At 43.5% G+C, this 12,894-nt stretch overlaps 1 protein-coding gene across 1 annotated transcript; it reads right to left on the bottom strand.

Annotated features, from left to right (window-relative positions):
* Positions 1–1,613: 1,613 nt before the first annotated feature.
* Positions 1,614–11,690, bottom strand: LOC149311534 (C-type lectin lectoxin-Thr1-like). The gene is made up of 5 exons (XM_089526573.1): positions 11,624–11,690; positions 9,845–9,939; positions 6,378–6,518; positions 3,172–3,286; positions 1,614–1,684 (listed from the first exon to the last, which is right to left on the bottom strand). The coding sequence occupies exons 1-5, from the start codon at positions 11,688–11,690 to the stop codon at positions 1,614–1,616; spliced, it is 489 nt and encodes a 162-aa protein (XP_089382699.1).
* Positions 11,691–12,894: the final 1,204 nt, after the last annotated feature.

Genomic DNA, 12,894 nt, shown 5'->3' on the forward strand with positions numbered 1-12,894 from the left:
ACTGGACACCCAGGAAGGGGGGGTCCAGACTAAGTGCCACCATTATAATGGGGCTTAGGCACGGCGGCGCAGCAGCATGTACCATTCATTTCTCTAATGGAAGGGGGGGTCTGGACCCCAAGGAACCCCCCCCCCCAGCTACATCCCTGGGACACCCAACTGGTCACTTCCCTCCAGGATGAAAAGGAGCCATGGTTGAGCACCCTTTGGGTTCGGCCGGTCAACCAATTACAGATCCATTTAACAGTTCCTTTGTCTAGCCCACATTTTACAAGCTTGTTTGCAAGAATGTCATGGGAAACCTTGTCAAAGGCCTTACTGAAATCAAGATCTACTATATCCACAGCATTCCCTTCATTTTATCAAAGAAAGAGATAAGGTTTGTCTGGCATGACTTCTTTCTCTGGAACCCATGTTGACTTTCTGTGATGATGGCATTGCCTTCTAGATGTTCACAGACTCTCTGTTTAATGATCTGCTCCAGAATCTTTCCTGGGATTGATGTCAGACTAACTGGACGATGGTTGTTGGGATGCTCTCCCCCCCCCCCCCACTTTTGAAGATGGGGACAATGTTTGCCCTCCTCCAGTCTGATGGGATCTCTCCTGTTTTCCAGGAGTTTTCAAAGATTATTGCCAATGGCTCCAATATTACATTTGCCAGTTCTTTTAATATCCTTGGATGGAGTTCATCTGGTCCTGGAGACTTAAATTCATTTAGATTAACCAGGTATTCCTCTACTATCTCTTTACTTATTCTGTAGAGGTATGGAAATTGGATGATGGAGTTTAAGGGTTGCAGAGAGGGTGATATTACCTGTCCTGCAGAGTTTACCACAGAAAGTGGGAAATGGCTCAGACAATTATTACTCCTGTCAGTTTAATGTTATCTGCAAATTCAATTATTTTGTCCAAAAATCTATAAAGATGTTGAAACTATCCTGCGTCGCCCCTCCTTGCTACTTCTCTTTGGGTCAGCAAGGAGCCATTTGTGAGCAGTGTTTGTGAATGACCTGCCATCCAGCTACAAATTAATCTTTGGCTGTATCCACATTGCACAAATAAAACAGTTTGATAACCATTTTAACTGCACCAGAGCGCTCTGATATCTCGCCAAACCTCAAATTTGAACATGCAGAAGTGTTTGATTCTGTGAAATCACCCAAATGAAACAGGCCTGTACACTTCTTTTGTGTTTTTACATCTGCAGAACTACATAGTTCCTGCTTTGTTGCAATTTGTGTTGGAAGACACACATTTCAAGACCACATTTTACATGGAGAGACTATTAAGGGGGAAAACAGCAACCCTCGAGTTTACAGATCTGGAAGAATAAAAAAAAAATACACCTAATAACTGGAGTTTCGGAACTGATGGGAAGTCTGTAAACCTGTTTCTTAAGTATTTAAGGCCATTCAGATTTTATGCTTCTTTAGTGATTTGGGCATATTGTGAACTCAAAAAGACAAGATAAAGACCTGGGAAAACTGGTGCAGTTTTAGGCAACCAAAGAGAACACTCACAAATATTTTTAAACAGGAAAAGATTTATTCAGTCCCTTTCCCAGTATGTCTGTGGCATATTTGTTGCAGGCTGGATGAAAGGCTTTCCCTATTACATCTTCCTGGACTTGCAGATGGCACTCTTTTCTGCCTTACAGTTGGCCTCATTCAATTTCTTAAAACCTGAAAAGGAACAGGGACACAATGTCTGAGATCCATGTATCTTTGGCACTTTTTCATTTCCTAAATTTTGATTCTGGGGATGATTCTGCGACCCTGCACTGTGAATACAGAAGACGGGGATGACAAAGCCCTCTCCAACCATCTTGTTTGGTTCCTTAAATATTCCTTCAAATTCTCTCTGCCCTTGAATTGGTTGCTTCCACCGACCCAAAGGGACCACAGCTGGAATCCTGTTGGGGAGCTACATCTTTGTAAATAGACGTAGGTTTGTGGGAATTAGAGTTTGACAGTTCTGTAATATCCCTATTCAGCAAAGGGCTGTCATGATGTTGTCACATCATGGAGCTTGCAAAGTGACCAATGCCCATTATGACCAATGCACAACTGGACCAAAACACAATGGTCCCATAGTGCATTGTGATGTTACTCAAATGACTGTGGGTCCCAGGAGGGCACCCACAATTTACTTCAATAGGGGGATTTATTTAGCTCAACAGGAAACATCGAGAAGGCTTTTGAGCAACGTTAAAAGCTGGGAACTTCAGCCTATGTATATTGGCTCCAAACTACTAGACTTCCAGAGTTCAAGGTCTGAATGTAGTTTTAGTTATACGGTAAAAGGATTTCAACATTCACAGAGCAGTGCACACACACACATACACACTCATAGAAGAACTAACAATGTAAAAGGTGGTATTAGACAGCGATTGGAAGAGTAGGACAGTAAAACAATGCTCTGAACTATATGTTGGATGTGAACTATGTGTTCAGTGCTCTCTGCCTTGTGGTGCAATCAGTAGCACTGAGGGATCTAGTCTGAATTGGACAGAGTGCCTGCCTGATTCCAAACTGCATCAAAGTGCGATGGCTCAAGCAGCCATTTATAAAAGCAAAATATTCCGGGAGGAATTGTAGCCAAGGAGGTGGAAATGACTGAACAATAAATGCCAGCATCCTAAACAAGAAGAGGTTATCTCTGGATGGCAAAGCTTTTTGATTTCCATTTTCCGGACAAATGTCTGGCACTTGCATTGGGGCACCTTTCTTGCTGGTGTCCCATTATGCATCTTCACAATTCCCCTGCAAGGTTCCTTAACACCCCTGCTACATAGTTAAGTATATTTAAAAATAGGAAGAATAAATATATTGATTGGGGTTTCCTTTGGAACGCTCCTTAATTATTATTGCCCAGTTCGGTGGGCCCTTGGTATCGTTCCAGAGCCCCCCATGGATATCAAAATCCATGGATGCTCAAGTACTATTATATCTCCTTCCTCTGGACACGCTCCAGTTTCTCAACATCCTTTTTGAACTGTGGTGCTCAGAAATGGACACAGTATTATTCCAGGTAAATGATCAGACTTTACCTGGCCAAAGCAGCATAGAGTGGCACTATGACTTCCCCTGGAGCCAATATCTCTTGCAAAGTATCACCCATGCCCCCCGAGTACACCAAAGCCCCCCAGTTTTTCTGATTCCTTCCTCACCTTCCTTGACGGTTGTGTGGGCACAGCGTTCATATCCGTCTTTATTTTTTGGTTCCCCAATGTTCCAAGGAAAGAAAGCCAGTATAGTTCGGTCTACCCAGCTCCATTTGTTTGTCTGAAGAACAAGGCAGAGAAAAAAGGCATGGCATTCAGTGAACGTACTGGCTGGAGGCCTGTTGGTGTTCGACAGCTGGATAAGTCCCCATCTACATGAGGTTGTCCTTTTTTGGTCCTTGTGCAACAGAGCCGAAACAGAGTTTCACAAGTGTGGCCATTTCACATGGGCATACATAATGGGCAGCACTCACTAACCCATCACCATAGGGTCCCCTGGCCCATCCACTCTCCCCAATCCCCACTTCATAGGCAGCCACCGCTGCAATAAGTGGGGGCCTGTTCCCCTATCGATTGAGAAGCAGCTGGTTGGCATTGCCAGCCCCTTCTGTGAGCAATCTCTGGAGTTGCAGACAGAAGCAGGACACCCTGAAAATACTCACATCTTATGAGACCACCAACCGGTTGCTTCCCAATTGCTAGGGAAATGGACGCCCATTGATCGCAGAGGCTTGGGATTTCGGGAGTTTTATGATCCTTATGCATCCCCTAAACTAGGGAATTCGTTGGGATTGTGAATACAAGCGGATCACAAAAGCGTGGCTCTAGGTTACGCACCCACAACTGCCTTAGCGAATTCAGGTCCCTGTTGTTAGTCCTTGTCCGACAAATTGAATCAACTGCCTACTGACCATCAGATCAACTGGATTTCCTTACATCTTGGCTACTGACCCATTCAACATGGCATGGGCCGATGTGGTGTAGTGGTTCGGACACTGGACTATGAGTCTAGAAACCAGGGTTGGTTCCCCATGCAGCTGTGGAAACCTACCTTGGGCGAGTCACACACTCTCAGCCCCAGAAAAGCTCACAATAAGTTTGCCTTCAGGTCTCCGTAAGTCAGAAATGACTTGAAGGCACACAACAACAAAGCTGTGGAAGGAATTATCCAAGACGATTCTAGCCCTGGGGCTGCACATATTTGGATCGGATGGTGCTTAATGATTCATTCATGTCAGCGCACAAATGGATTCTCTGGCACTGCAGAACATTTCCTATGCGTTATTTCCCACTACACAAGAGGACAATACTTGGGCACACACATGGGCAGAGACACCATTGGACACATAGTGCTGGCAGTCAGCAGAATGATGGTTTTGCAGCTGCAGGAATGTTGACGATTGTGATGCAAGGAAGACGTCAGATGCTGGCCACTGGGTGTGCAATTCTGTTTTTAAAACAACAATACAATCCCAAATCAAGAATGTGCCTGTTGTTACGGTTAGACCAGGGACGTAGCCAGGATTTTAGGAAGGGGGGGGGTCCAGACTAAGTGCCATCATTATATTGGGGCTTGGGTGCGGTGGCGCAGCAGCACACACCATTTTTCTAACAGAAGGGGGCGTCCGGACCCCAAGAAACCCCCCCCCCCCCCCGGCTACGTCCTTGGTTAGGCACAAGCCTGGTCTGCCAGCAGAAGTGCCTTTCTGCCAATAAAGATGTTCCTCTGCCCACTGACCTCAAAGATCTGTCAATGGAGTGATCAGATCAACAACAACAACAATTTATTTCTGTCAGTGACCAGAGCAATCAGATCAGTTTTCTTTTTTTAAATTATTATTTTTCTAGAGGATTTGCTTTGGATTTTATCCAAATGAAGTGAACTAATTCTTCTCTTCCAAAATGCATTGTATACTGCTGGTGCAACAACAATAACAGTCACAGCTATCATATAGAACATGCCCTGGAAAAGGAGGATGTCTGGTCACTCTCATGTGTACAAAGCAACTTCCTTGCCTGTCTCCTCTCCCCATTTTTCTCCTTCCAGCTCCAAACCTCTTGTTTTCCCATTCCCTGGATGCTCTTTTCTTTGTTCTTTGCTCTGCAAATAACTATTCCAAATAAAAGAGCAATGAAATCACACTAACAAAACCTTTTATATAATTATAAAAAAAGCCCATTTTAATTGTTTTCCTCCCCCTCCCAACAAATTGTTGTTTGAAATTGTTCCAAAAGTCCTTCACATATGCATGGAAGGGATGCTATATAGTCCGGAAAACACATGGGAGTTTATCAAACAAGGGAAATTGGAAGTATAATCCAATGGCAATCTGAATACAATCATGGGGTTTAATGTTATTGCATGATAACCCACTACACGCAATTTCGGGCAATGGGAAGACAGTCCGAACGCAATCATGTGGTTTCATGTTATTGCATGATAGACTACCACACGCAAATTCAGGCAATGGCATGCTACTTTTGGGCAATTGGAAGCCAGTTAGAATGCAATTCGCATTTACGTAAATTCGCTGAACTAGCGAATTCACGTGAATGCATTCTGGCCCCACTTTCTTTTCATTTGAAAATAAGAGAAATTCCTCACGTGTGATAAACTCCATGGAGAAGGCAAATCCAGAATTATTCAACTGTTTTGCAGTTCTTCAGTCCTTATTTGCAAACTTAACTAACTAACTATGCATTTGCAGATTTAACTTTGGCAGATTTGATTATTTGTGGTTTGGGGTAATATGTTCTCTCTAGGAATCGAGTTTCTCCAGAGCAAGACGTTGACCATAGAGTTGTGTTGGATAACCTAGAGGTTATTAGAGAAAACACTTCTCTAGGCATTTGTAGGTCCTCCAGCGTGACTCTATGATCAACCTCTGGTAGGTGTTGACTATAGAGTTGCACTGGAGGGCCTGGAGATTCTTAGAGAGGTCTTCTCTTAGGTAAAAAGAATAGTGCTATTTCATTTGGCATTTCCCCACATTCACTGGGGTCCTTTCCCTCTAACCTGTAAGGGTTCCTGTAATTATAATGCCATAGCTCCTTAAATTATATATGTTAGTGAAGAAACATACTATTCATAACAAGAGTGTGAAAAATAGTATGGAAACGGAATTAATACAGTGCGTCCGCATCATACACTGAAAGCCGCGTGGGGAGAAGGGACAGTGCGTCCCATAGGGATGATGGGGCGTGCACTGCCATGCCGCCGTGTGCACAAGCCCCTGGTCATTTAAATGGGGCTTGAGCATAGGGATCCCCCGCGTAAAGTAAGGGCACAATGTAGTATTTAAAAAATCATATTCATACAAATAGCAGGGGTGCTGTCATGGTGGAAGAAAGTCAAGGGTTGGCGCACTCACCTTGCGAGGGTCATGCAGTCCAACCCAGACATCCTCCACATCCTTAAAGTTGGAGATGATAAATTTCGCCACAATATCCCACTGGGCTTTTGTCCGAAAGGAAGCAAGATGGCCGCCTTTGCCGTACTCCTGGCACTTTAGCTGAAAGGTTGCGAGAAAGCAGATCGATTCCGGTTAAGCGTTAGGAAGACCTTCCTTTTTTAAAGTAAATACATAAATACATTTTTATTAAGTATCTCCATATAAAAAACATAATAATAATAATAATAATAATAATAATAATAATAATGTTTCTCCATATAATAAACGTAATAAACATAGTATAATATTGTGTACTTGTTTGAACATATTTCCGCCAAATACATCAATTTTATCAATTTTATCAAATTGGTAATTTTATCAAAGAAAGAGATCACATTTGTCTGGCATGACTTGTTTCTCTGAAGCCCATGTTGAGTTTTTGTGATTATGGCATTGCCTTCTAGATGTTCACAGACTCTCTGTTTAATGATCTGCTCCAGAATCTTTCCTGGGATTAATCTCAGACTAACTGGTCGATAATTGTTGGGATCCTCTTTTCCCCCCTTTTTGAAGATGGGGACAACGTTTGCCCTCCTCCGGTCTGATAATAAATAAATAAATAAAAATTTTATTTGTATACCGCCCTTCCCATGATCAGGGCGGTGAACAACAAATCAAAACAATACAATACAACATCAGCAAATTAACAAAGACAATAATACAAATGCAAAAGACTATTAAAATCAATATTAAAAACCCCATCAGCCAGCTACCCTTGCTGTCAGAGGGGGGAGACTAGCTGGAACTTGTATTGGGGAATGCTGATCAAAACAGGAGGGTTTTCAACTTCCTCCTGAACTGGGCCAGGAAGGTGGCCGAGCGGAGCTCAATGGGCAGCGTATTCCAGAGGGTCGGGGCGACGATGGAATATGATCTCCTTGTTGTGGAGACTAATCTAGCCCCTGGGACCCTCAGTAGTTGCTGCCCAGATGTTCTGAGGGTGCGGGGCGGAATGTATGGGGAGAGACGGTCCTCAAGATATCCTGGGCCCAAGGTATGATGGGATTTCTCCTGTTCTCCAGGAGTCCTCAAAGACTATTATTGCCAATGGCTCGGATATTACATTTGCCAGTTCTTTTAATACCCTTGGATGGAGTTCATCTGGTCCTGGAGACTTATATTCATTTAGGTTAAACGGGTATTCCTGTATTATCGCTTTACTTTTTCTGTAGAGGTATGGAAATTGGATGATGGAGTTTGAGGGTTGCAGAGGGGGTGATATTACCTGTCCTGCAGAGTTTACCACAGAAAGTGGGAAATGGCTCAGACAAGGTCTGAGGGAGAAAGCGAATAGATAGATCTCTCTGTGCCCCTTGTGTCCAGTGTAAACAATGTCAAAAGCACACAATGTTTTCTGGTGGCTAGGATCTTGGAGACAGAAAATTGCAGCAACTATAGGAGAAAAGCACTACTCTCCCATACAAGCAAAATTATGCTCATAATTCTAGAACATAGACTCCAACGATACATGGAGAAGAAAAACCCCAAAGGTCCAAGCAGGGTTCAGGAAAGGAAGAAGCACTAGGGGCCACATTGCAAACATACAATGGCTAGTGGAGTGCACCAGGGAATTCCACAAGAAAATCAGCATGTGCTTTATAGACTATAGCAAAGCCTTTGACTGCCTAGATCCTGAAAGGCTATGGAATGCCCTTAAAGACATGGGAGTGCCAATGATTTATTAGTCCTGATGAGGAATCTGTACTCAGGACAAGAGGCTGCTGTCAGAACAGGACATGGAGAAACAGCATGATTCCCAGTTGGCAAAAGGGTCAGGCAAGTTGCATCCTCTCACTCTGTCTGTTCAACTTATGCAGAACATATTGTACAGAAAGCAATCTGGGATAAGGAAGAAAAAGGAGTGAAAATAGGAGGAAGGAGTATCAACAATCTAAGATATGCAGATGGCACCATAATACAATGTGCTCGCATCATATGTGGGTGCGCCTTACACAGCTTCCAGTATACACTGGAAGCTGCACTGGGAAAAGCCCTGGCGTGACCTGGAAGAAGTAATGCGGTGTGCCCCCACACCGTCCCCTCCTCACCGTGCTGGAGGCACGAGCCCCATTACTTCTAATGGGGCTCCAGCATACGCAATATTTTCCTTACATGGGGGGGGGGGGGGTTCTGGAACAGGCCCACTGTACTAGAAGTAAACCTCACAGACCTGGAACAACTACTAAGGAAGACCAAGGAAGAAAGTGCAAAGGCAGGCTTACTGTGAACATAAAGAAAACAAAACTAATGACTGCAGAGAACGTACACACATTTGCATTAGACATTGAAGAAATAGAAATAGGATCAAACACTGATAGCAATGGGGACTGCAGCCAGGAGATCAGAAGACTAAGAATGGGGAGAGTGGCTATGAAAGAACTAGAAAAGATCCTAAAATGCAAAGATATACAACCGGGCACAAAAGCGAGAATCGTAGAAGCCATCATATTTCCCATTGCGATGTATGGATGTGAGAGCTGGACAGTTAAGAAACAAGGTAGCAATAAAATCAATGCACTTGAGATGTGGTGCTGAGAAAGAGTGCTGTGGACCACCATGGATGGCTAAAAAGACAAACCAGTGAGTCCTAGAGCAGATCAAGCTTGAAATCTCCCTGGAAGCCAAGATGATCAAATTGAGGCTGTCATACTTTGTCACATCATGAGAAGGGAGGACTCACTGGGAAAAGCAATAATGCTAGGAAAGGTGGAAGGAAGCAGAAAGAGAGGAAGGCCACATGCCAGAGAGATGGACTCTGTTAAGGAGATCATGGAGTTTACAGGAGCTAAGCAGAGCAGTGGAGAACAGGGACGTCTCATCCATAGGGTTGACATGGGTCAAGATTGACTTGAGGGCAGTTAACAACAATGGTTTGGGGACTGATATTTATACTTGCAATCCTAGCTTCAAGGGGTGCTAGGTATGATCTTGCAAGGTAACCTGATGGCCTTCCCATGAAGCAAAAATGGGGTTTCTGGATGGGCTAAATGACTAACTTTGGGGTTACAAAAATGGTGATTGGATTAGGACAACCCCAGGGAAGTTGGCTGGGGGCAGAGCAGGGTGCAGGCAGGAAGAGCAGGCTTCCTGCCTTTGGTGCAATGCAAGCTCCTTTCTCTCAAGGCACAAAAGGAGAGCCAGGACTTTGGGGGAGAAAGGAGCGATCGGTTCACATTCAGTATTTCCTGGGCCTTTCCCCATGTCTTTGTCTCTATGACTTTCCTATGGGAAATCCACCTGGTGTGTCAAAGGTGATCATGACTACTTGAGAATGTGCCTGGCCTCCGATATGAAAATATGAAGCCTCCGCAAAACATGGGATATGCAGGGTGTGCTAAGTGTATTAGCGCCAATTCCATTGTCAGACCCAAAGTCTTCCTTCTTACCTCTGCCTCGACCCATGTCTGTTTCTCGGGAAGGATTCCAAAGCAACCGCGGCCCTCTACCAACCAGTCTTCAGGACAAGGGGCAGCTTCAATGCCTAGCCAAGGAGAAAGAAAGACATAGGGAATATAGAGTGTTCAACACGCATATCTGGGGTAGGGTTGAGGAAAAGAACCAAAGGGTATCAAACTAAGGATGATGATGATGATGATGACGATGATGAATTTATATCTAGCCTTTCTCTTGATATAGGGACTCAAGGTGGCTAACAACAAATGTAAAAACAATACAGGTTGAGTCTCCTGTGTCCAAAATACTTGGAACCAGAAGTATTCCAGATCTTGGAATATTTGCATAAACATAATGAGATGTTTTGGGGAAGGGACCCTAGTCTAACCATGACATGCGTTCATGTTTCATATAAACCTTATACACATAGACCAAAGATCATATTGTACACAATGTTTTTTTCATAATGTTGTGCATGAAACAAAGTTTGTGTACACTGAATGATCAGAAAGCGGAGGAGATGGTATCTCAGCCACTCATGTGGATATTTTTGGTTTTGGAGATATTTTGGATTTCGGACTTCTGAGACTTAACCTGTACAAATTAAAAACAATGCAAAAGCATTAAAAGTTATAAATATAAAGTTTTAAAAATAATTAAATGATTTATAGAGTTGAAAACATTAAACATTTAAAATATTAAAATATATTGAAAACTATATAAACCTTAAAGTCTGAGTTGCACACCAACAAACTCTCGTCAGTATGAAAAAGCCTGACAGTACAGAAGTTGTTTTCCCCCCAGCTTCGAAAAGGAGAGGAGGGCCAGGGCCATCCTGACCTCTCTGGGAAGGGAGTTTGGGAGCCTAGGGAGCACCAAGAAGGCCCTGTCTCCCATGTCCCCAACAAAATAGCCTGAGCAGATGGTGGGACAAAGAGATTGCCTCTCCAGACAATCTTAGCATTTTCATGGGCTCATAAAAGGAGATATGTTCAAATAGAATCATAGAATTGTATTCAGTCCAACCCCCACCCCCCACCCCTTTGGCAATGCTGGAACTCACAATCAAGCATCCCCAACAGCTGGCCACCCAGCCTCTGCTTAAAGACCTCCAAGGAAGGAGACTCCACCAAAATCTCCGAGGGATTGTGTTTCACATTCAAACAACTCTTACTGCCAGGAAGTTCTCCTAATGTGGAGCTGGAATCTCTTTTCCTGCAGTTTGCATCCATTATTCCACGTTCTAGTCTCTGGAGCAGCAAAAAGCAAGCTTTCTCCCTCCTCAATATGACACCCCTTCAAATATTTAAACAAGGCTATCATATCACCTTCTCTTCTCCAGGCTAAACATCCCCACCTCCCTCAGTCTTTCATCATAGGGCATGGTTTCCAGACCCTTCACCATTTTAGTCACCCTCCTTTGGACACATGGCTCCAGTTTCTCAATGTCCTTTTTGAATTGTGGTGCCCAGAACTGGACACAATATTCCAGGTGGGGCCTGACTAGAGCAGAATACAGTGGCAATATTACTTCCCTTGATCTAGTCACTATACTTCTATTGATGCAGCCTAAAATCACATTGGCCTTTTTAGCTGCTGCATAGCACTGTTGACTCATGTTCAACTCATGGGACATTATAGCAATAGCAATAGTAATAGCAAATACATTTCTATACCGCTTATCAGTGCACTTAAGCACTCCCTAAGCATTTACAAAGTGTAAGCTAATTGCCCCCAACAATTCAGTTATGAAAATCCCAGCAGAGACTTACCTTGCAAGAAGAAGCTGCTGATCAGGAAGCCGAAAAGGGAGAAGCAGCGGCATGTTACAAGCTCCATCTATACCTTTGCAGAAAGAATAAAAGTGATGGTAGAACCCATTGCAGCAAAACTTGTTGCTAAATTAAAATTAACTACTGGCTTATAATTTGAGACGGTGGTTTGAGCACTGGACCAGGATACTGGGAGACAAGGCTTTGAATCCCCATTCAGCCATAGAAACCCACAATGTACAAGTCACACTCTCTCACGACCTTCTCACACGGAGGAAAACTGAAAGTTTAAATGGGGTTTATCCCGTGAAAATCATGCTATTACTATTGAGTCGCAATTTAGATTTTCAGACACAATGCAGTGAAAGAGCCATTATCCCGAGAATAACCAGGGGATAACCAGGCAATAAACAGCAAGAAAGCATTTTTGGGATTTTCCCATGAATGATTTGTTGCTGTTTATTGCCTGGTTATTCAGGAGTTAATGGAACTTTCATTGCTTTTCAATGCGATGTCATGTGAAAAGCTTTACTGCAATTGTGAGATATTCCTGGGATATTCCCGGGATAATGGCTGTTTAATCATAATGTCTGAAAATCTTGTGAATGCGCCATTTTCATGGAATAGTCCCCGTTTATACTTCCAGTTGTCCCTGTGTGATAAAGTCCTCAGTCACAGTCACAGAGGAGGCCAAATGATGAGTTTGCCCTAGGGCTGTGTGTATATATCCCTACCAGAAACTCGGTTCCTGTCTTCTTGTCTCTGCTTGTGTGAAGTGATGGCAGCACACAAAAAACTCCTGGGACATTTATATAGAAAAGGTGGGCACCAAATGACATACCTGTGTGTCAATGTGTTGCAACCTGCAAGCATACTGGCTCAAGTACAAAGCGCCCACACATCATTTTCATTCAAAAGCTCCCACACAATTGAGCAGTGACCCAGCAAAGAAGATTAGAAAGCTGGGCCAAAGCTAACAGAATGAATTTCAATACAGAGAAGTGTAAGGTACTGCACTTAGGGGGGGGGGGGGGAATAAAATGCAATGCACAGGTATAGAATGGGGGACATCTGGCTTATGGAGACTTATACGTGTGAAAGGGATCTAGGAGTCCAAGTAGACCACAAGATGAACATGAGTCAACGGTGCGATGCGGCAGCTAAAAAGGCCAATGCGATTCTAGACTGAAACAATAAAAGTATAGTATCTAGATCAAGGGAAGTAATAGTGTCATTCTATTCTGCTTTGGTCAGGCCTCACCTGGAATAAT

This window comes from Sceloporus occidentalis, unplaced genomic scaffold (genome assembly GCF_023333645.1).
Source record: "Sceloporus occidentalis isolate IW3139 unplaced genomic scaffold, rSceOcc1.0.p SCAF_5, whole genome shotgun sequence".
In the NCBI taxonomy this organism is placed as follows: Eukaryota; Metazoa; Chordata; class Lepidosauria; order Squamata; family Phrynosomatidae; genus Sceloporus; species Sceloporus occidentalis.